This window comes from Chlamydotis macqueenii, chromosome 2 (assembly GCF_036417535.1).
Source record: "Chlamydotis macqueenii isolate bChlMac1 chromosome 2, bChlMac1.mat, whole genome shotgun sequence".
NCBI lineage: Eukaryota > Metazoa > Chordata > Aves > Otidiformes > Otididae > Chlamydotis > Chlamydotis macqueenii.
The window spans coordinates 100,570,998-100,595,551 of record NC_141557.1 but is presented as its reverse complement, the minus strand read 5'-3'; the positions used below and the strand labels follow the sequence as shown (position 1 = coordinate 100,595,551).

Sequence of the window (24,554 nt, the reverse complement as noted above, 5' to 3'; positions counted from 1 at the left end):
GTCCACAGAAACTGGAAGATGATAGCCATTCAAAGGCCAGATACTCGATACCAGGGTACAAATACTCTTCAGAAAAATACAGACTATGAGTTAATTGTATTGTGGCAGCAGAAAATGTGTTAGCTGTAAAAGGAAATTATTTCTAGGAATTCTTTATGTACGATCTCACTATTACATATCACTGTGCATTACAGAGCTACCTATCCCACTCACTCCCCAGTAAACAGGTAACATGTTTATTTAAACTCTAACTACCTGCTCTACAATCAACTGACTCTCTACTTAACAAACTTTGATAAAACACTTAAAAATTTAAGAGCTAAAAAATCAAGCAACATCGTTACTATTTATAGATGTTATAAAATAGTCGGCGCTTTAGTGATGAGTATCACTGTGCAACTTTTTCCCAGCTACCACATTAAAAACCAAACATCCAATTAATTGTAAAACATACTTGTTTTGGGGCATCTGCGGAGGTGGTGTGAACTTCAGTACCTCGGAGTCCATTAGACTCAAATACCACTGTGGGAACAAGGGGGCTTGTTAACAGATGAACATTCAAGCTTCGTTAGTGTGTGTACATTATTTGAGACCATTACAGATTAACTACGTTCAAAAAAAGACACCAGCTACTAGCCTGTGGCCGGAAAATACCAATTTACCGTAACACTTACTGTAAGAGAGTGTGCTAATGGCAGCCTAGGGCCACTGCCCTTTTTAATTCAGACTTCGGCACTGAAGAAAGCAATCACTGACAACATTAATTATCAGTGTATGTGTAAAGGGACCCTCTTCTTGCATTACTTACCATTTGGCCTCTGTCATTTTGCATCAGACTGGCTTATGTATGCATCATTCACACTTTTCAGGAGGAACTCACTAGTCTCGCTGTCTCGTGCAATGCTTGGGAGGTCTCTCGACACCGGCGGCTTTAGTCTCCTACAGCCTCAACCACAGACCGCGCCAGGTTAAAAATGGCTGGTAGGGATTTCCCATTTTAGGGCTGACCGGTCTGTGGAAAAATCTCGTTTCCCACAAAAATGTTCCTGTCAACAGCAACGATGAGGCAAAACAAAGCCTTATGTTGTGCTGAAAGGGGTACTTTGATTTCAATTTGTGCTGGTGGCAACAGAATTCATTAGCATATTCATTTCTGAGTACCCTGCTCTCTAATTAAAATAAAACATTTGCAAACAGACTTATCTTAAATGCATTGCAATTTTATGGAGTTCGGGTGGGGATCAGGTAAGCAATATCCAGAGAACAAGAGCAGTAGTCGTAAAAATAAAAAACTTGTCTATTAGATTTAGGTACTGGAATTACTTAGGTTAACATGGAATGTAAAATTTAATTCTTGGCATTTTGTTAGCTGGATCTGAAAGCAGGCAAGCAGGAAAGGGAGAAGCAAGTGTGAAAAGGTACCTGCATGGGACCTCTGATGAGTCCTGAGGTGACTGGGTTGGGTAAAGCATTTTCCACATTCTCTGCAGACGCAGTCTCCTTGGCGTGTTTGTGTCCTGAGCATCCCTGTAGTCGGGAGGGAGGGAGGGAGGGAGGGAGGGAGGAGGGGGTGGCGGGGAGAGGAGAGAGGAAAGTTGAGAAGAAAACATTATGCCAGAAGAAAACATCATTAGTATGTCTAATGTGTCATTATGTGAGGCTACCTTCAGGCCCTGGATGACAACTGTCAGCCTTCATCTAGGCACTGGCTGACAGGCCAGGCACACACAGGACTGCAAGAATGCATAAATTACATTGAATTAAAAAATGCTCCCCATGATGTGCCCGCACCAGGACTGGCATGTCAGGTGTGCGCTTTTCAGAGCAGCTGGATCCACTTCTCAGCCATCACCCAGCTTTGTCAAGCAGTACATCAGGCAAATCAAAGTGACTCCAGCGTGGCGGAGACAAGTCACATGGATAATAGGAAGTGAGTAGGACCAGAGCCCGACTGTCCCCCCCGGGCTGCAATACCTCAGAGACAAATGCAGAGCGAGCGGAGCCATCACAGACTGATCAAACCTTTCGCCCCTGCCTACCTGCCTGCCGGTGCTGCTTTGACCCCGGACCTCTGAGGCACAGACGAAAGACATCTGTGAATGAAAGTGTCATTCCGGACATTTTGAGCTGGTAGCAGCGCAGCAGCCTTCCCCCAGCCCTGGGTAAACATGTTTTCTAGGCCATTAGCATTTGTGGAAAACCACTCAAACCTCTCCTTTTTCTCCAAAGGTCAGTTTACAGCATCTGACTTAAAGGGCTGGTCGTTGTCTTTTTGCAGCTGATCAAAAAAGACACAATTGACTTTTATTGGGCTTTTTTATTATTAAAAAAACATATATGAACATCATCTCTTCTATTTTGGTAAAACGCCCTCCTCGGAAGGAAAGAGTTGATGTTTCCATTTGCCACTGCAATACTTTGGCTTTTACAGAAATTCTCAGGGGGTTGTCAGCGGAAGTGAAGTTTCAGCTCTTCTTTCATTTTTTTTTCCCCCATTACAGCATCTAAAAATAATAAAATTGTGAACAAAAAGTGGCAACAAAAAACCCCTCCACAACTGAAAAATCAACTGCAGGATGCCAGAGAGCTCACCTGAAATACAGGTGCTGTACCTGAAAACAAATGGAAAAGAAGGCGAGCTGCCATTTACTCTGCTGGTACAGCGCCAAGTGTCCTGCAATGGTTTTTACCACAGCATATATTGAAAAGAAATGTCTGGCTGCAGAAAAAGAAAAGAAAAACCCCACGCACAAATTGTTTTCTCTTTTTCTAACAGCACCTCCTGCAGATGGCAGCACAGTCTGTATAATGTGGCTGAACACACGCACTCCCAACAATTAAATTCCTGGCACTCAAATACAAGATCATGATTTAAGGGCAAATCCAGACCATGTATACCCCCTCACATACCAAAGAAAAAAAAAAAAACAAAACAAAACTAAAAAACCCAAACCGGCCACCAGACAGGCAGGGACAGGCAGGGCAGGGCTCTGCTACCCGCAGAGTGGTTCCTGTGGAGCACAGAAGACCTGGGTTCCTCGGGTGGTTTTCTGCCACCTCTGCAAAGTCATTTAGTCTCTCTATACCCCAAGTGTCCTCCTGTGAAAGGTGAAGACGCTTGTCTCAGCAGCCATTATGGGCCTGATCCGACAGCCTTCATGGAAACACTGCTCCTGCTTGAGCCATGCATGAGGCAGGGTTGAGGATGCTGCTGCAAACCAACGTATCCTGTATAAATGCCAAAGACTAGCAAGTTCAGACTCTCATCTAGCCCCTGCCTGGCACTCACTTCATCACAGTTATTTAAAAACAGGTGGAAAAAATGGATTGCTTCCAGGTATATTTGCCATTGTTGCATTTCCTAAGAAGTACCATAAGCCTTTTGATAGTTCAGAGCTTTGAGCTAGGGGCAGCACTGCCGCAAGGCAATACCCCAATGAGTCATCACTCAGGTTTTCCTGTGTGTGTGAACAAAAGAGGGTGGATGACTACAGGTGTCAGTAAATTAGGGTAAATGAACATGACTCTCTGAATGGGAGCTCCTGCGAAACAAATGCTCAAAGCTGGTCTCAAAGGAGCCCCAGGGAAAGAGCGCATCTGCTGCCATAGCCCATCCTTTCCTAAGATGGCGATTCATGTAAATATCGTGAATAAATTAAATAACCACTATTAAATATAACAATTAGATTATCCCTACAAGCATTTGGGAAGACTGGGCTGTGTGAAACAAACCTAGCCTAAGCACAGCAAGCTTTGTGTTTTCAGCTGTACCGCAACAGTACATACAAGTCTCTTTTCCAAGGACACACTGGAATAAACACAAACGTGAAAGAAGGATCCCAGAAATGAATCCAGTCATTCTAAGGGAAGTTCAATACTGCCACACCACACACTAAAATATTCTACTACAATCCAAGATGAGGTAGTATACCAAACATACAAGCAAAGCTTATTGGGAACATTAAATTGGGAAAAAAAACCATGTGACAAATACTATACCTAAGTGGGATTTTTGGTTGTTGTTTATGTCACAATTGCCATATTCACATTGCCATATTAAGACTTAATTGTATGATGCATACTGACTCAGAGGGCTCAGTCTAGGGCTGTGTGTTATTTCAGACAAGGTTCATTTATCCTCCTCTTTTCGCAGTTGGTAGATCTTGTTCCTTTTGCCTGCAGCAGCTTTTTATTTTAGTGCTATGAAAAACAGCCATCATGCCACTTGGTTCAGAGAACCATCAACAACCTGGAAGTTGTATATAAAATAAAAGACAAGCTACATAAAAAACAAAGTTTCAAATTCTGAAAACTTGATTGCTGTAAAACATTTGGACTGAAAGAAGAGATTTCAAAGCAGAGATGGGCACTAAATAACTCCCAGTTAAAGTGTCTCTGGAAATCACTGCCCAGCAAAAACATTTTGGCAGTAAAATCCCTCTTTTAAAAAGCAGGTAAATAGAGACCTCCTTGGAAAAAGCCTGCCTCTACTTTACTTTGGCCCAACAGTAACCATGGTTTTTCAGGTGCCTGCATTCGCTAAGTCAGCTTCTGGTTCCTGGCTTTTACTGTTTCTCTCCATCCCTCTTAACACAGCTGGGAGCTCACCTGCTCAGAGAAATCTTACTGATGATCAAGATGTTATTTAATACCACAAGCTATTTCAGCTGGATTTTGCTTTCCTGTCTTCTCCAAAAGGCCTTCAACCAAGCACTGTCCAAACACTGTGGCTCCTTTCCTGCCTCACAGTTGCCAGAGCGGTCAACTTACACCTTCTGGGCACCAAACCAAAGCTGTTCTTAAGACTACCTGCTTCCACATGTCCTGCATTTCATCCCACTTGCAAAATGGGGTCATAAGCATGCAACACATGCTTCTGAGAAAACAGAGACCATGATGTCTGGTGAGGACACCAGAACATTGGTCTGGAATGTCTGCTCTTTCCATGTGTTCAGTTCCTGTACAACTTCTACAAAGAGAAGCAGCGTATAAAAAGATGAGATGGTTTACAAATTGTGAGAGATCTGGCTGCCGTTTTTCCCCCGCAGACACACACCCCCATCTCAAGAGTAATAAATCAGTGTGATTTTCATTTTCCACTGAGACAAACTAATTCTGGCAGGTAGTTAGAAGAGTATGGTTTCAAATGCAAATACATACAGTCACTCTTTTTTTTCCCTTCTTCTTCTTTTTACGTGGCAGTTGACTGGCCAGAGAGAAAAGGAGAGCTCTGATATATTTTTAGTCTCTGAACTTTTAAGGTGGCTTATTTGCACAACTGCCTTTCCTGTTTATGTGAATCAGCAGGCACATATTTGGCCCTACCTCTTTTTAATTATAAACATACAAAAAGATCAAAAGAATAATTTAAAAAATAAGATAGCAGTCTTTGATACGGACAAGGAAGATCTTAAGACTTCTGTCAAGAAAGACAAAGGACTCTGACAAGTGATTATCTCTCTCTGTTGTCGTAAGTCTTGTTCGCAGACAAAATTGAACAAAACCTCCAAATAACATCACAGATAAGCCCCAGAGGATGTTTATTTTGCCCGAAGCAAAAAGATGATGATGTATGCCAGCACTAGCATATCAGGGGGATCTTCGTGTGACAGCACATCTGTGTAACTCCAGCCTGCTTGAAGCGAGGGGACAAAGGAACAGTAATACTCCAGGTGGAACCAGACACATTTAACCTGCAACAGAAATGTCACACAGTGCATGAGGGGGGATGCTGCAATGTTAGAGATCAGTAAACAAACCTATTCAAGCCTATCCAGAAATGATAAAAAACAATAAACTTGTAATCCCAGCCGTCAAAGGGAGAGAAGAAGGAAACAGTGCAACAGTGTGTCGTGGCTCTGAACAAAGCAGGAACAAGCAAGCTGCGTCCTCAGCTATGGAAGGGCTTGTGAAAATCTTACCTGCATGATCCAGGACAGGGCTGTTGGCACCGCAGGTTTGGTACAAAGAAGCAAGGTCCTTTGGAATGTACGTTTTAAAGATATTTAAAATGTCCAAATGTTTCTCATGCCCATCTGATCCTGGATCCTGTTTGCTGGAGTGCAAAGCCGGAGAAACTCCCACGGCGCTAGGCTGGGGCTGCAGCAGTGGACTCCCTCGCGTTACCGCTGTACAGTTTGCCAATGTCCTCACCTCATTCCCAGCCTTCATGTGAGACTCCCTCTGAGGCACCAATGGCTCTTCGTGTTTAGTGTACTGTTCGCTTTTACACAGAGGATGATACTGCGGCAGTGGGTTGAATTTGGCCTTCATGGAGTCGGACACACAGTGCTTACCTGGAGGGGCAAAACTAGTACTTCCTTGGGGAACCGCGTACTTTTCCACCTGCTTACTGTTGTTGGGCTGTGTGCTAGGCCTGGATATCACCGTCTGAGTAGGCGTTACGCTTCTGCTATAGGCTCCCATTTGCATAAGTTTGGAATTTGCTTCATATTTACTTTTTTGTTGTGCTGCTATGCTGTATGGCTCCTGGGAATGGTTTAACTTGGGCTGTCTGTACCCATCCAGACCTGGTAAGCGTGGAGCACAGTGGCCGAAGGCATGACCGTCCTTTGACTGATGCGTACTCCCAGACTTCGCAGTCACCCCGACAGAAAGAGAGCTGCTTTTGGACCCTGGCGATGCACTTGGCACTTGAGTGCGCGTAAATCTAGCAATGGGCAAAGGCTGGCATTCCTTACCGCCGAGAACAGGAGGGGGGCCGGTACGCCCACTCTTTGCCAGAAAGACCAGGCTGTTTTTAATACTCTTGAATCCGTTCTGTTGAACCCAAGGGGGGACCATCGCATTACAGCTGATTTTGTGCAAAATTCTTTTGTGCATCCACAGGACTTCAGGGTAGTAGGTCTTGTGACTGCAGAAAGGACATGGGTAGACAATTAAAGCACCCTGCAAGGATGTATTCAGATTTTTATTGCATGAATTATCCCTTGTTGATTTTTCACTCAAATCGAGTGGAGCTACCTCTTGAACTTCAGCACCTTTTTCTATCAGAGGATGCTCCCTGTGTAAGTCTAGCAAATTTTCTCTAGCACGACTAGCCTGCACTTCAAGTGACGTTTTTAAGTCCATGACCATGTTTGAAGATGTCTGGCACACATCTGAAGCAAAGCTAGCAATCCGATTGGAGCAAGGAAACCCTTGGCTGTGGTGAAATGCTGCCATCTTTATGTTTGCAGAACCTTTTAGGTCTTGGTATTTCGAAAAAGGCTTCTTGATGACACTCTCCAATGCTGACATCAGGGCAGGAATCTCTGGTTTAGATTCCCTGGCCTCGTTTTCTCTGGCGTTGCGGCTTCCCAGCTTTGGGGGTTCATCCAGCTGAGACATTACTGCTGGGGTTTCCTCTTCAGAAAAGTTGCAGTGGTATGGCTTTTCATCTGAATGGGACAAAAAAAAAAAATCGTTGTCAGTTTATGCAGAAAGATGGCCAAAAGACAAAGCAAAATTCAAGACTAGAATAAGATAGCAGAAGAAAAAGCAGACTTTGGTACTGGTATCGTAATGACATGCCACAGACTAAATGCACTGTATAAGCAAGAAAATCGTGAAATAAGACACAACCGTTCAATTTACTTTTAAAGATTATTGTGAAGTCTGGATAAACTCTCTAATGCTGCATGCTCACGACGTTTTGAAGAAAGAACAATTCGATAATATACCGATGTTAAAATTCTGGGACTGTGAGAAAAATAAACAAATACGCAACCATTTAATGCTTTAACAAAAACAAAGATTATAGAGCCAGATAAGACTGACCTAGTTAAAGGTCTGTCAGCACTCCCATTACAAGCCTCTATTTTCAAAGGGTTTATAACTCTGCAATAAAAATTGGCTCCACGCAGAAACCAGGCATATAAGCAGGTACAGCATACAAAATAAATCGCTCACTTAAGAGGGACTTTTGCAGTGACCAAGTATAAAAGATGAGTTACCGAAGATGTAAATTTTGAATTTTCCATCGATTAGTTTAAAGCAGATACATTTTTTTTTTTAACATTCATTTACCTTTGAGTCAAACTTTAGGAAAATTTTATGACCATTTGATCCACTCAGAGATAAGGAATTCAACATTTTTAGCCATTTAGATTACAGAATTCAAACCAGTCTTTCAATTCTTCTCACTTTCTTCTTGCTTCTCAGCTCTCCAGACTAAATTTATGTACCTAACACATGTCCTGGAAAGGGAACATACTGGGCAGTAATTAAAGCCATTTAGGGGGAAAGAGAAGAGTAGGATTTGTTTTGCTGGGAGCGCGGCTACGTCTGCCTGCTCCCTCGATGCCGATCTCTCAGAGCCGCTGATGAAGCCATTGAATCCCTCCAAATCAGTTCACAAATCGATTCCACAGAGATTTTCATCACAGCAGTAATGCTTACTGCACTGAAGCCATTTAACATGTAACTGAATTGAATCATCTGACAAACTTTCAGTTTCAATTAACATGGAGTTAATGAGCCACGAGCAGGCAAGTGTTAGGAGACCATGCTCCATCTAAAATGTCACCAGTCCAAAGTGATCACTGCATCCGTAGGAGGGGTGAGAATGGGAAAGGAGTGAACTCCTCAAGAGCTGCATATCCTCTCGCATCAACTCATAAAAGCCAGCACTTCAGAAAATCAAGTGCTGTTCGTTGATAAAAGCCAGCACAGAGCAGTGCCATGGGCAATATTCCACACGGCGCAATGGAAGAATCATGTCTTCATCTGGAGTTTCACTGCAAATAAAGTCTATTTAGCCTCGCCTTCAATTCAAGCAAAAAAAAAAAAATCTTAAGTTTTTCTTTAACTCAAGGTAATTAGGTTAAAAATAACCCACAGATTTGCAGCCTTGCAGCGCTGAGTGCTCTGCTAAGATCCTTTTCCTTTCAAACTCTCTAAGGGGGCAGATTCAGGGGGGAAAAAAACCCCACAACCCAGAAACTTGTTTTTCCTGTGTTGCAGGGAGCATGGCTTTGGGAAAGCACATACTAGCCAAATTTACAGTTTGAAACAAAGACACTGCATGCAATGGTGAAATCTGAGACTGCACATCTGTGTTATTTTCAAAGCACATCTGTCAAAGCCCAAAATATTTGTGCTTTTAAATAAGATTTTAAGGCTTCTCTTTACGATCACAAGAAGTGGCTCCTTTGATCATCGTGGTAAATAATAAAGCAAAGCAAAAACAAATCATTTGGTCGTAGCAGCACTTGTCAGAGACCAAACCAACCTACTGGCTATGCCGGGCAAAGGAGGAAGGTGGGGGACCACCGCCAGCCCCGCTCTCATAATCTGGTCCTGAGGAGTTGGGAGGCTTCAGCCACTCCCTGGTCCACTTGCGAAACCATGATGAAGGGGAACATCAACAGACGCCTGCAAGTCCCTGGTCACTCTGCGTACCTCAGACACTCCTTGATGCTAGAAAGCAGAAGCCTTGGTCAGAATCTACCTACCGCGCTGCTCCAGCAAAGAGGACAAAGTCAAACAGGCTGTGAGGTGGCACAGGTTAGGCCTGGGCTTGGTCTTTAGGTCCAGAAAGTTCAGTTTAGGTCTGTACATGAGGAGGGGAGGAGGAAGCTGAGAGACAGACCACAGTCTCATGTGCCCCAATAATCACCAGTATAAAGCCTGGGACTGCAAACCTAGAGGTGGCTACAGTCCTTTCAGCACTATTGCTTTAGTGCAGCCATCAAAGAAAAAGGGGTTTTCCAGGTGGAAAATGTAGCACAAAGTAGGAAAACAATGAAGGCATTTCTGAGATGTATCTAGGCACAGTCCACAGTTGCCACAATGCTGAAGGCATATGCTGTCAGTACAACACATGAAAATTTGTAAGGTTATTACAAAACGTAGCTTCTAACATCTCTTCATAGCATCTTGCTAGATTAAATTCCCCTGATGTCTCACACAAACAGTACTGAACATACTAGGAATTATTTTAAAAGCTTAGATCAGGAACCTCAATAGCAATTTTTGTGTTAATTACTCAAGCTGCACTCCTAGCAAAAAAAAAAAAAAAAAAATCCAAAACAAAACCACATCCCTATCCCCCTTTCCCGAAGATTTGGACTGACAGGCTTTTCACCTGCAGGCCAACTCACACTTCTTCATCAGCACAAAGCCCAGCACACAGCCCAAGCTTCTCCCTAACCCCATCCTGCTCTCCACCAGGGACTCGACGCTCCAGATACCGATGCTCAGGCTGAAACGCTGCCACGTGCCATCCTCCCCGCCACGGGTGGTGGTCCAGGCTGGGCTGCCAGCAGATAACAAAAGCCAGGGGGCGAAAGGGGATGCAGGCAAGATCTAGTTGGAGATGTCGTCCCTGCTCCTTGCAGGGCGGCTGGACTAGATGAGCTTTAAGGTCCCTTCCAACCCAAACCACTCTATGATTCTAAGATTCTAAGAGGAGACGGTATGTGACCGACCCAATAATACAGGCAGAGCCTCTTCAGAAAAACAGATTAAATTTATTTCTGCCGCATCCCAGACACTTGCCCTATCTGGAAAGGGGTACTAACAATCCTTTTAAATCACTGGTATAAAACATGGCTCTAACCAGCACAGTGCAGGCATTTCTGTCACCAGAAACTTTCAAGATTTTATTATGGCCAGGTCAAAGCAAAACGTCATGAATGGGATGCCTTTTGCATGGTCTCCAGGGACTATAACTCACATTCCCCATTGAAAGAGTTGTTGGCTACTCATGCTCTCACTTTCTGTCCTACAGTCCCTGTCATTTCCTCATGTTTGCCCTAATTCCTTTGCTTCTTACCCAAAACTGCCATTTACCTGTTGCACTTAAGAGTGAGAAAGGTCGTTTTACCGCATCCCTGATGTGTTACAGTTTTCCTGTGCCACAGATACCTGGCCAATTGCTGACATGGAGGAATTTTGCTAGGCGTCCAAGTTGGAGGTGGCTGCTTGATGCCATCTCGTGCCTCCAGTTAGGCCATAGCTTCAAATATCAATGGCATTGCAGGCCATGGGACAGCACATAGCACTTCACTATATGGGAAGCCATGGTCTAGAAACACAGGAACATTCAGGGATTCAATCAGTTCTTCAGAAATATATGTAACTGCCATCACTAAGTTACATGTCTTACACAGGCACACAAAAGTGACTCCCTTTCTCCTCACACATGCATACCCCTCTTCTCTCTTTCTCCGCCCAACATGCACCAACTCCACTTGTTTCCTCCTCAGCTCTGTCCTCTCCACAAAACTGAACTTCAGAACAGGTTGCACAGCTGTTTTAATTCATGAGGCTTCCTATAAAGTAAACCAGGCTACAAGCCTGAGGACAATGAAACCATGATTTCTGTTCAGAAGAGCAGAACTGGCTAGAAATTGGCCCCTTTTCTGGCTAGTCTTACAGCACTAGGAGTGGAAGGGAAAGGAGCAGATGTGATGTGTTTGATTTTCGTAAACATTTGATAGTGATTTGCACTTTGCAATGAATGCTGTGGCTGGATTTTAAAACTGGCTGCAAATAAATCATGATAAAAGCAAAGGATAACATTGTGAGAAGGTGCAATATTGCTAAGACCTGTGTTAGGTCCTATTTCACTTGGTATTTTCTTTAATGATCCAGAAGAGACTCTAGACAACATGCTAACTTAAATCTCCAGGAAATAGAGTATTTGGAGGAGCTGCAAAAATAACAGGGACAAGGAAATAATGTGCAGGGACTTAGAGAGAATAGAAATGCAGTCTGAAAATAATCAAATGAGATTCATTCTGGAAAAAAAGCAGGCTAAGACAAGTGAAGGGAAACGATCCAAAAAACCCCATGCAGTGGGAGGGCGAAATCTGGGAAGCAGCAATGTTGAAAATAACAGATGTTACAATAGACGACAAGTTAAATATGAGTGTACTAGGTGAGGTTCTCCAGCTTAGCTTTAACTAATAAAAGTACACCTTATAAAAATAAAACTAAAACTATCCCTCTGAAGAAGACACTTACATGATGGCCATGCTGGTCACATTATTTTTATATATACATATAAAAACCAAAATATATACACCACAGTCATGGGTAGTATGTAAAAGCCCATAGTAAGTACAACTCAATGGGATGCAGCAGGGAAAAAAAGGCAAAAAACAAGTCTGCAGCAGAAAATCGAGGTGAAAGGAAGGTCCAACAAACATACTCCACACCCCTGGACTATCTGTGCAGATCTGCAAAAAAAGACAAGTCAGAAGGAGCTCAAAGAACTGCAACAGAAAAGTAACTGACCAGAAATTAAAGATGGAAGAGTTAAACGCCCCTCACATGGCTGAGGGAAGATGGGAGAGTGACAGGCTAACCGCCTGCAGCCTCCCCAGGAGCACCAAGCTCCAAAAGAGGGAACTATGATGTCCTCAGCACTGGAGTCTATCACAACAATCAAACATAACTGCATGCAGGAAAACTCACGATGAATAGAAAAAACCTCCAATTACGTGTATTTGCAGCTTGCACAATAAATGTCAAGGGAAGAGGTGGAACACCACTTGGACTGTAAAACCTATAGGGATTATCAATGCATGATGAAAATCCATCATTTTCACGGGGAGGCAGGAAGCATGACCTACTCCTTCCCTTTGCTCTACCAGCACAGCAAAACAAAACCCCTCGTAAGGTAATATCCACACATGACAACTGCATGGTAGGCATACGCCAAAACCAGCCTTCGTTTCATCCTAACTCCCTATTTGGCTAGCTAAGGAAAGGACTCCTGCAGCACTCAAAGGTGAGTCCGTGAGCCTCCTTAGCAGCGGGTTTATCCTCTGCACACAGGTCAGGCTGTGCAAAGAGACCTGGTATCTGTTTTGCAAAGGATGATTTGTCTTACACCAGCCTGTTCTAGCTGCTTGCTCACCTATTTTTTATACTACACGTGCTATCCACCACCTCCTCTGCTTTCTGTTCCAGCTGCATCACCCAACAGATCCCCAATGTGATGGCAAAGTGGATGCCAGGTGAGAGACAACTCCTACAAACCCTTTTAGGTTTCTGTACAGCACAAGGCCACATCCTGCAATGAGATACTGGGAAAAAAAAAAGTTACGCTGTTTTGATACAGGATCCAGCTTCTCATCTGCAAAGCTCATCTTGCTTTACATGTTGTTAGATGTTTCCAGACACAGCTACACCACCTCCACAATTACTGAGAAAAAGAGATGACCAAGGATTAGATTGGAGAACTCAGTACTGCAGGATGGGGCAGGCTAACAAGGAAGAGGGTGATGCTGATGGGTAGAAACCACATGAGCAACTAATCTCTCTGCTTCTCAGACTCATTTTAGAATTGGTAGTGAGTGTTTTTGGCTGAGGTTTGAGGTTTTTTAACAGGGCAGAAACCCAACACAGCTCTAGAGGTTGAGATGCTGGCTGATACTGGTTTACCAGTCCCGCCGCCCACAGAGGTTTCACTGCAGCTACGCAAGGGGAAAAGAGGAGTAACGCTGTCCTGCGTCTCAGCACAGGAGTGCACAGAAAACAAGTCCCAGGCGCTCCAAGAAGTCCTGCCTTCATCTGGTCACGAGTGAGGTGTTTCTGGTTTATACTGCACTGCTTTTCCTTATTACTTTTCAGCATTTTTTTTTTCTCCTATCTTTTTTGTGGCTAGATGTTGGGAAGTTACCTTTTCACTTCCACGCCATCAGCTGTGTATTTTTAACACCACTACACTTTCGTCTTTAGCAAATAAAGCCTTATCATAGGAATGCTTAATTTTTCTTAATATCAACATGTTATTTTTAACATTCCTACCAGAACTAGTTTGCATTCATGGTCTCCATTCTCCTTTTCTACATCTAAACCTTACAGATCCTAAAATGACTTCTCATTGACTTTTTAATCTCACGGCTGACAATTTCAGGGCAAAGCTGCACGACGGCCACTGTCAACTTGCAACCAAATACTTCTTGGGAAAGAATGCCAACTACAAAAAAGCATCATCTCACAAGCAGAGAGAGAACTGCAGTTTTGTATCCCTGATTTTTGGCAGTGGGCCCAAGGAGGGGAAATTATTATCTGACCAAAGCAATTTTAAGGCTTTTAGGCACCTTAGAGTAACAAAATTTCGCTTTTTTTCCTTCCATTCTTTTCTTCCCAAACGGTACTACTGTAGTTGCCATGATGACCAAATGACTAATGCTTGGAGCCCTAAATTCAACATTTTTTATGACCGTGACAGTTTTCAGCTGGTTTTCTTGCAGATTTGTTTTCAAACTTCCTTCTATTCCTGGAACAACAACATACAGATTTATTTCCAAAGTCTTATTTGCTTCATTTCACTAACTTTACCCTCCCCAATTTCTACCTCTACCCGTAAGTTACTTTTTATCCTCGCCGCCAAATGCTTAAAACATCACACCGCCATGCCCCGAGCGTACAAACAGTTGAAGGGCCCCGCTGCATTGCTTGTCTCCTTCCCTCTGCAGAACTGGAGGACATGGCAGGGGATGAAAGTAGGACAGGCCAGCCGAGCCCACCACTCCTAACGCTCCCCGGTCCTCATTTGACTAATCTCTCTGGCATTGTCCCAGAGGACACCTGCTGCTTGGGAAAACAAAACCCACTGAGCTCTTACAATCCCGGCAGCAAAAAAAACAGGAATAGGCAACCACCAAACTAATTCAATAAAGTTTCTTCAGTTCTGGATTGCACATGTTGAGGTTTTTGAATTATTTTAGATTATTATTGTTATTTACATCAGAGATGCTGATTGCCTTAGTTTTGCATTTTGGAAAAAAACTGAAAGGTCACCAAAGTGATTGGGAAAAAAACATACAAAAACTTTAGCTGATTAAATTTGAAACTTAACCGTTTAAGATGAGTGAAATCTGAGTCTGAGAACAGTTATGGTATAGCACACAAAAGATCCCTTTTTACAAGGTATTCCCTAGCTCAGTAAAATTACAAATTCCTTTGCACAGCAGAAATGCTTTAGAGTTATGTCACACTTCAAGGATCACTTTTTTTTTTAAAAAAAAAAAAAAAAAGAAGAGAAAGAAGGCTTGAAACCACCCCCCATCCACGCAGCCACAGATGCAAACACCAGTAGGGTTACTGGAATTTCGAAGCACAATCAGAGAATAGGCACCAGCAAAGTAACTGAGGAAGTAGGTAAAAAAAGAGTATCAGGTCCAAAATCTGTCAGGCTGAAGTGCACATTGTCAGGTACCAGAGGCATGATGAAAAACAAGCCTGAAAGTTTACACTAAACTTTTCTTTCCAGCTCCTTGTATATAATTTTTCCTTAAAGAGTACTTAGCTTTGTTGTTATGTAGGGTACCGATGCTATAAGCTTCCCAAAGGCCAAGTCACTGCAAGAGCAGCTCCACGTGCAAATTATCCCACTCTCCCCTCACGTAGTATCTTTTCATCACCCTCAGCTTCGCAGAGGTGCACCTCAAGTGCAAAAAACTTTGTGCTAAAGCCCAAACGCAAACTCTCTTCTACCACCTGGTGCTTTGGGATCTGTCTCCCAGGTATCAGCCCTTCCAGAGCCAGCAGAGACATTATTTGAGGGTGAGGGAAGGAAAGCATCCAGGGCAGAGCATGTAATGAAGTGAAAGTGCACGTGTGGGTAAAATGGCTGCTGCTGGCAGCGTGCCACAGCCAGGACACTTCCAGTGCTCATCACGTCTCTCCGTACGGCCTCGGTGGGATTTTTTTGTAAGTCATCATATACATGGTGCATAGGAATTTGGGGCAGCGGCAGAGCTAGCGATGACTTCTTGACCCTTTCATCTCTGTATTCCTCACCCAGAGGTGCGTGAGGGTAACCTCTGCCCAGCAGTAGGGGAAAAGCCCCATGAAATAATGTGTATTTCTCTGCCAGAGAAGGTGTAGCTCCTGTTATCAGAGTACTTCCAAGTGCCTTTTTCACCTTCATCCAGACCTGCTCGACCCAAAGGTAGTTAAGACTTCAGCAGGGCTTTGGCCAGTTGAGAAGAAGGCCTGTCCTTTAAATAAGGAGCTGCGAGGAGCTGACACTGGTCTGTCCAGCCTCACACAGCAAGGCTACAACTAACACACCTGATCCCTTTGCTGTTGCAACATCCTGCTCACATCCCCACCATGGTCCCTTCTGGGACTGGGGACTGGACTTCCCAATCGTGCCCCACAGCCCCTCTTTGCCCCGTGAGCTTCACGAGCACCACAATGTCGTTCCCATCTCACGTGGGGCTGCTCCAGCTACAGCCGGGCAAAACACAGCACTGTGAAACCGAAGGGAATCGTCCACATTACACACAGCTTTTGCACCTCTGTCCCCACCTCACAAAACTGCAAACCTGCTTTTCTTCCCTTAGGAAACATAACACCGAAGTGCACAAGTGGAAGCAGAGGAAGGGTCCGTCGGTCCCACTCACAGAGGGGGAACACGGGGACTGAACCGGAGCATCGGCTTAGAACATACAGGTATCTTCACAGTCCCGCATCACCATCTCGATCCTGGAAGGTGGGGAGGGAACAGTTGGAATTTATCTATAAACTACTGGGAAAATAGAGGGAGAGATGAATACATACTCAGGACCAATAAAAAAACACTTGCAGCGACTGCCTGCCAAAATGAAAACTACAATTTGGCATTGTCTTAAATGTTGCTGCTCATAATATACTTAAAGAAAATTATGGTATACAAAACCCCTGGAATGCTCTGCAAAATTAGGAAGTGATTAGACCAGATGATACCAATTTGACTCTACACAGTTTTGTTGTAATTCCAGAGTTAATAGCAATGCAGTATGAACCGGTCCAAACCCCAAGCGGAGTACTTCCAGTAGGCTCTGTAGCTGCTACGCATTTCTGTCTGGGTGGCCCTGCCCGTTAAGCTTGGTGCAGGCAGGAGGAGGAAAAAGAAAGGGCATAAGACCATTAACAGAGCAAGATACATAATTAAATCTGAGAGGGCTGGATTTGGGTAGCAGCTGGTGTGTTTTTGGATTTTAGTGGTTGGTTTTTGGTTTTTTTTTTTTTTTTTTTTTTTTTAAGTTTAAGGCACAGTGCAATTGGTCTGCATACATCAAAACTACTTACAGAGAAGATGGAAAATTATGACTCAGATTTTTTAACTTTTTTTTTTAAGCAAGTGGCAGCCTGCCTGTACAGCCACTCCAAACATAGACCCAAACAACTGTAAATCTTCCTGGAGATTTTCCCTTTCATTGCAAGTCAGACTTGCCACAATGTCTGCTCCAGAGCATCTTCTTCACCACCACCTGTTCCTCTTCCTCCAACTGCATTAAGGAGAACGGCTTTCCAGGCCAGGACTGTGGACTGGCAGCCGCCTCATAGAGCTTACCATTCCTCATCCAATATTTCATTTCTCCTGTCTTTTGTTAAGCATGGGTAGCATATTGCCATAGATCATAAAGCTCACTACCAGAGCTGCTCAGTCTAAAAACAGAGGGTACAGCTGTGCTGCAGGCTAGTATGCTGCAGAAATACCTAAGCTACAGCCAGCAAGCCCAGCGTGGTAACAGAGGTAGCACAGCTTTGGAAAAAAAGAGCTCTACATGACCTAATTTACCTTGTTTCTCCTGTTGACGGCCACGCTACCATGGCCAGTGGCTCTGTTCACAGACTTAAGGCATGTCAGCCACATCAAATACGGCGGCACATCACGGAACAGTGAACTTAGATTATAAGTATTATAAGTATTTAAAGATTCACTAGTTATATAGTACTTGGGCAGAAAATCTGCTTCCCTGTGTTAATGATTTTGTTCAGGCTTTCAGAGGAAAGACAACTTTGGAAAGGGAGTAGGTCTTGGTGTTGTAGTTTAGCCTCAGCGAGAGTCAGACTATGCAGTCTCTCTCTCACTCCCCTCCGAGAAAATAGGGAGGGATAATATAGGGAAAAAGGCTTGAGCTTTGAGATAAGGACAGGGAGAAAATCCTTAAAGTTACTGTTACGGGCAAAACAGACTCAACTTGGGGAAAACTATTCATTTATCGCTAAAAACCAAGCAGGATAATGAGACAGGAAACAAGATAACCTCCCCCTTCCCTCTTCCCAGACTTAACATTATCTCTACTACCTCCCTCCGCACTGAGCGGCACAGGGGGGAAGAGGGAATGGGGGCTACAGTCAGTTCATCATACGTTGTTTTATGCCGCTGCTTCGACGTCGGGGAAAGAACTTCACACATTCCTCCTCTGCTCCTTCCTGGGGTCCCTCTCATGGGCCATAGTCCTTCGTGAAACTGCTCTGGCATGAGTCATCTCTTCCACAGGGTGCAGTCCCTCCAGAACAGCTGCCCCAGCGGGCCCTCCATGGGCCACAGCCTCCTTCAGGCATCCACCTGCCCCGGTGCGGGGTCCTTCATGGGCTGCAGGTGGATCTCTGCTCCTCCGTGGACCTCCATGGGCTGCAGGGGGACAGCCTGCCTCACCATGGGCTGCACCACGGGCTGCAGGGGAATTCTGGCCAGGAGCCGCATTACTCCTCCTCCTCCTTCTTCACTGACCTTGGCATCTGCAGCCGTTCCTCTCACAAGAATAATTCTTCAAAACAAGCAAGCAGACGCCTCTCAGAATCTCTTTACATCTCGTTCACATCTCGTCTCCTCTCCACTTCTTGCAGCCAGGCCGGGCCAAGCTGGGCCCAGTCGGCTGCCCGTCGGGAGGCCAGAGGGTGAGGCCTGCAAGGCCCACAGGGCTCACGCCTCCCCCTCTCTGCCCCCGCTCAGCTGCTTCACATCTTCTCCCCTTTTTTTTTTTTTCTGTTTTCCCCTTCTTAAATACGTTATCGCAGAGGCGTTATCACGGAACATTCTGCTACCAATCGGCTCAGCCTTGGCCAGCAGCAGGTCCGCCCTAGGCCTGGCCGAGTCCACTGAACAAAGGGGAGCAACTTCTAGCAGTTTCCTACAGAAGTCATCACCTTAGCCCCCCTCACTAAACAAAACCAGAACACTTGGACAGGAAAAGAAGCAAGTCAGATGACATCCAAGACAAAAGCTGGACAGACCGAAGCATCACCACTGGAAACTAGATGCCCTTGGTGAGGGGTGACATTGCTGGACCATAATTATCACCCTCACACGGTGCCGCAAAGATACAACCAGACAGATATGGGGTTGAGCCCAGCAAGGTGTAGGATGTCAAGAGTTCCCTCGAAGTACAGCAAGGCTCTAAGCTACTCATAGATCACAACAGATTTGAACAGGTCTGTTCAGATAGACCAAAAGGAACTGGACCTCCCAGGGAGGCATGAGGACAGCCTCTGGCCACGTGGCCAAGGCCACCAACTTAGTACCAACTGCAGCTGAACTGTGCCAAACGCACTGGGCACGTGCCACGCAACATACAGCCCTGAGCCAAAGGCCTCGAGAGAAGAGGCTCGAGGTCCTGCCTGCCAGACCCAGCTCCCCTCCACCCAGCCTCCAGCTCACCACCGGTGGCATTTACTCCTACTGACCACCTTTGCTCCTATTGAGGGCGCAGGGCAGGGGTATTTGAAGGCTGGCTAATTGCTAGGTAAGTAGCCTTTCCTTTCCCCTTCCTTTTCTTTCCGGTGTCCTCTCTTGCTCCTTTGTGTAGGAACAGAGGGAACGGTAACAATAACTACCAGAGGCACTTCCAGCAAAGTAAATGGCCTTTCAGACCTGGCTTGAAACAACTCTGTGACAGCCTCACGCAGATCAGTGAAGACATCAGCCATTTACTGGCAACTTCCATAATCCCCTTGAAGAGCTAATAGACAAAGCGGGCTGGAACCTACCGCCACCAGCACGGCTGCAGAAAGGGCAGCTGCCCGCAGGCAAAACGCGCTCTAAAAGGGATTTGGAGTTTTGGCATTTTTCCTGACACTTTTCCTTTTATACTGAAACGTAAATTTGAGAGCTCAAGAGAGCACCAAAGTTACGGGCTTGCTTAAATTCTTGCTTTGTAAAAATGAGTAAGAGAAAAAAAAAAAAAAAAACAACTTTAAATATGTAAATAAATTCCAGCATCTATTCATCTCTGGTGTGTAGGCTTCCCATTTCAAAAAAAAAGAGGAAGCTTTCTGTTTGGGAAGGAAGTCAGATGAGAATCATCCTACAGTGCATGATGTAGCTCAGAAAGGTCAGGAGACAAGGGAGTGTCTCAAAGATGTATTGAAAAAAAAAAAGAACCAGCCGTAAATGTGTTTTAATTAATCTTTCAAATAATAGAACCATTGTTATGCTGAAGGAGGATGGGGGGGAGAAATCAAATCCATTTGAAAACTGCCAATAGCAGCACATCACTTTTAAAATAAGCTTCATAGATAACGAAACAGTAATTCTACACCTGTGAGTCATGACTATTTATATCACATCCTCATTTTAATAAGTAAAAGAGCTGTGTTAAAATGCTAAAATGTTATTAAATACTGAAAATAACTACTCCATGTAGCACACAACTTTTCCAATTAGCACCAAGGCTTAAGCTTTAAATGCAGCAGAAGTAAAAGAAACGCTGAAAAACACTGCCACAGGCTGGCTTAATTTGGAATTTCTCCTTTTCAAAACAATTTAAAAAAAAAAAAAAAGTGAAAAAACCCACATCCAGAAGAGCTGGAAAGTACTTCAGATTTTTTTCCTTTCCTCAGCCCTTATTCTGTTACACACCTTACAAGCAAGTAGGAAACTATGTTTAAGGGCAACTTACAAACTTGGTCTGATAGAAAAAAAGCTTCTGCATGTGTACCTACAGCAGCCTGCAAACACCATTTTGGGCAAAAGGCTCAATTAACCTCACTGACATCTCTTGCCTCCATATTGAGAGAGAGGTGTTAGAAAGCAGCATGAAAAATCTCTGTGCCTGCCGTGGGATTAACAAAGGAATATTTTTAAATGTTGATGAGCAGCTATCTATATGAACTGTCCTTCAACAGAAAGATGCCTGCCACTTTAGTGCACAGCTTTTCTCCTCAGACATGCAAACCTGTCAGGATGGAGGAGCACACAATGGGGTACAAGGAACAAGCTGCATCGGTTCTTGGGTGGACTGGATTTGCGTGGCAAGGTTTTGGTAGCGGGGTGGGGGCTACAGAGGTGGCTTCTGTGAGAAGCTGCTAGAAACCTTCCCTATGTCCCATAGAGCCAATGCCAGCTGGCTCTGGACCCACCACTGGCCAAGGCCAAGCCCATCAGCGATGGTGGTAGCGCCTCTGTGACAACATGTTTAAGAAGGTGGGGGGGAGAACTCTCTGCAATCACAGCTAGAAAGAGGAGTGAGTATATGTGAGAGAAAGACCTCTGCAGACACCAAGGTCAGTGAAGGAGAGGGAGGAGGTGTTCCACGCGCTGGAGCAGATTCCCGTGCAGCCCCTGGTGAGGCAGGCTGTCCCCATGGAGGACCTCCCCCATGGAGGTCCACAGAGGAGCAGAGATCCACCTGCAGCCTGTGGAGGACCCCACGCCGAGGCAGGTGCATGCCTGAAGGAGGCTGTGACCCTGTCAGAAGCCAACGCTGGAGCAGGCTCCTGGCAGGATCTGTGGACCCACAGAGAGAGGACCCCACGCTGGAGGCAGGTTTGCTGGCAGGACTTGTGACCCCGCAGGGGACCCATGCTGGAGCAGTCTGTTCCTGAAGGACTGCACCTCGTGGGAAGGGACCCACACTGGAGCAGTTTGTGAAGAACTGCACTCCATGGAAAGGACTCATGTTTGAGCAGTTAGTGGAGGACTGTCTCCTGTGGGAGGGATCCCAGGCTGAAGTATGGGAAGGGTGTGAGGAGGCCTCGCTGTGAGGAGAATGGAGCAGCAGAGACAGCGTGTGATGAACTCACTGTAATCCTCATTTCCCATCCCCCTGCGCTGCTGGTGGGGAAAGAGGTAGAGAACTTCGGGAGTAAAGTTACGCCTGGGAAGAGGTGAGCGGAAGGTGTTTCAAGATTTAGTTTTTATTTCTCATTATCCTACTCTGATTTAATTGGCAATAAACAAAACTAATTTCCCCAAATCGAGTCTGTTTAGCCTGGGACGATAATTGGTGAGTGATCTCTCCCTGTCCTTATCTCGACCCACGAGCCGTTTGTCATATTTTCTCTCCTCTGTCCAACTGAGGAGGGACAGTGATAGAGCCACTCTGGTGGGCACCTGGTGCCCAGCCAGGGTCAACCCACTACACTGGGCAAGGGCTGCGGCCTGGTGCATTTCTGCAAGAGGCAGTACTGACACCTCTACTCCTGAGAAGCTTAAGTGTTAATTATTCCCCAGCATTCAGGTTTTATGGCAACTTGATTTTTTTGGAAACTCAGGAAGGCCATCTGCTTTCCCAGCAGCACATGATGGGTCAAGTCAGGGCAACTTCAGCAGGCTTAAAGAACACACCGGGGAGGGATGAGGGAAATTGAGGTAACCAAATCACCTCCCCGCTCCACCACCCAAACCCTCTATAAGTTGCAGGGTCTGTTGTTACACACATAAAACTCCACAGGAAAAAAAAAAAAAAAACAACTACAAAAGATTAAGTTACAAATAAAGACAGAGCTCCTCAGATCACTTACATCACTTACTTGCCATTTATCCACACCCTCCTGTTATAAAACACAGGACAGCCCCCATCACAACCACAGCTGACTCCTTAAGACTGCTTCCACACAGAAATAAAACTTGCCTAAAGAAAAAATGGGCTTAAGAAATTAATCTGGTTAATTCAGATTCTTGAAGAGCAGAAAATCATACAGAAAAAAAGATGTTGGCACAGATATTTCCAAAAAGAAAGAGGTAAACAATTGCATGGTGTATTTGTGTGTCCCCAGTAGGACCGTAAAAAGATATACGTACTAAGTACTTACACAACTACTCTCACAACGATACAAGATTAGGCCAATGTCAGGAAAATAAAGCGTTTTGAAAATCCTACTCAAAGTCAGAGCCATTTTACATCTATTCACTAAGACGCATTTAATCCGTGACTTAATCTACCCGCACACCTAACGACGCACAAGGTGCAGGTAATAACCAGTTTTTACAGCACTGACATTGCATGAAGCTGATTTCCATTTTTGTTCTTCCATCAAAAGCGACACACAGCTTCCGAACTGACTCAGAGCAGCGAGGAGAGAGGTTACGCAGCTAACGGAGTGACCTGTCCCCAGGAGTTAAGGAACGCTCTCTCCGCACCACTAAGGCGTACTTCACCTTGGCACCTTCAGCTGCGTACAGGTAACGCTCTTGGTTAAGATCCCGCCCTACAAATTTATCATCACGTGCAGTGTGTTTGACCTTTCCCTGCCGCCAGCTCCTGCATCCCACAGAGCACTGCTACGCCCGATTTTGCCAGTGCGCTGCCCACAAGGGAACGCTGGTATTTTCACTGTCATTGAAGGCGCTGCTGTTTTCCCCGCATGCCGATGTCAGCTCAGCAGCAAGCAGGGACACGGCAGCTGCGGACTGCAGCGCTGGCGAGCAGGCCGGCGGCGGCAGGAGGAGGAGGAGGAGGAGGAAGAGGGGGGCGGTAGGACTCTGCTCCGGCTTCTCCACCCGCGGCCGCCAGGTGGCGCCGCCGCACAACGGATCAGCCCCGTGCCGCCCGGCGCTGCAGCTGCCGGGCCGCCGCGGCCTGGAACCGGTTTCCCAACCCGCACCCCGCCCACCCCTCACCCCCCTCCCCCGCCCCCCCCCCCCCCGTCTTTGCGTTGGGCCAGTCGGGGTGCTACCTGGGCCTCCTGCTCCGAAACGCTACCCGCAGCGCAAAAACACGTACGCACAAAAAAAAAAACAACAAACGGGGGGGGAACCAACCAACCAAAACAAAACAAAAAAAAAACAACCAAAAACCACAACCCACCAAAAAACCCCGCCACAGGTGACAGCACTCCCACAAGGGCTGGTCCCTCCATGCGCGTGCACCCCTCAAGTTGCCATCAGCACCCGTGGCCTCAGCTGGGTCCTCTGCACCGCAATACATCTTCTTGAGGTGGGCGGGGGGAAATATTATTACTACACTAAAAAAAAAAAAAAACTGAAACAAAAAGCCAACCAAACAAAAAGGGCTTATGCTGCGGAAGTACCTATGAGGTACCTGTCCTATGAGGACAGGCTGAGAGAGTTGGGGCTGTTCAGCCTGGAGAAGAGGAGGCTTGGGGACACCTTATAGAGGCCTTCCAGTACCTAAAAGGGGGCCTACAAGAAAGATGGGGAGAGATTCTTCAGCAGGGCCTGTTGTGATAGGACAAGGGGTAATGGTTTTAAAATAGGAGGAAGCAGATTCAGACTGGATATAAGGAAAAAAAAAAATTTACAATGAGGGTGGTGGCACACTGGAACAGGTTGCCCAGAGAAGTGGTGGATGCCCCATTCCTGAAAACATTCAAGGCCAGGCTGGACGGGGCTCTGAGCAACCTGATCTGGTTGGAGATGCCCCTGCTCCTTGCAGGGTGTTCCACTAGATGACCTTTAAAGGTCCTTTCCAACCCAAACCATTCTATGATTCTCTAAGCATCCCTAGGCAACAGCAGTGCCACTTGGGTCGTTGCTCCCAGGTGAAGCAGCCCTCAGTGGGATTCCTCCCTGCTTCACCACCTGCTTGGGGCAGCCCCATTGCTGCACTGAATGTGAGTGGATTACGTGGACCATG

General features: G+C 45.4%; 1 protein-coding gene across 2 annotated transcripts in view; it reads right to left on the bottom strand.

Moving 5' to 3' along the window:
- Positions 1 to 24,554, bottom strand: part of ZNF516 (zinc finger protein 516) — a 110,293-nt gene that overhangs the window by 8,412 nt on the left and 77,327 nt on the right. The window contains exons 3-5 of one of the 2 annotated variants that reach the window (XM_086740539.1): positions 5,922 to 7,400; positions 1,423 to 1,527; positions 455 to 522 (exon numbers count right to left, since the gene is read on the bottom strand). In XM_086740539.1, the coding sequence (XP_086596665.1) occupies positions 455 to 522; positions 1,423 to 1,527; positions 5,922 to 7,400 (1,652 nt within the window). The remainder of the gene's footprint in view (positions 1 to 454; positions 523 to 1,422; positions 1,528 to 5,921; positions 7,401 to 24,554) is intronic. The other variant, XM_086740538.1, reaches the window with a different exon arrangement.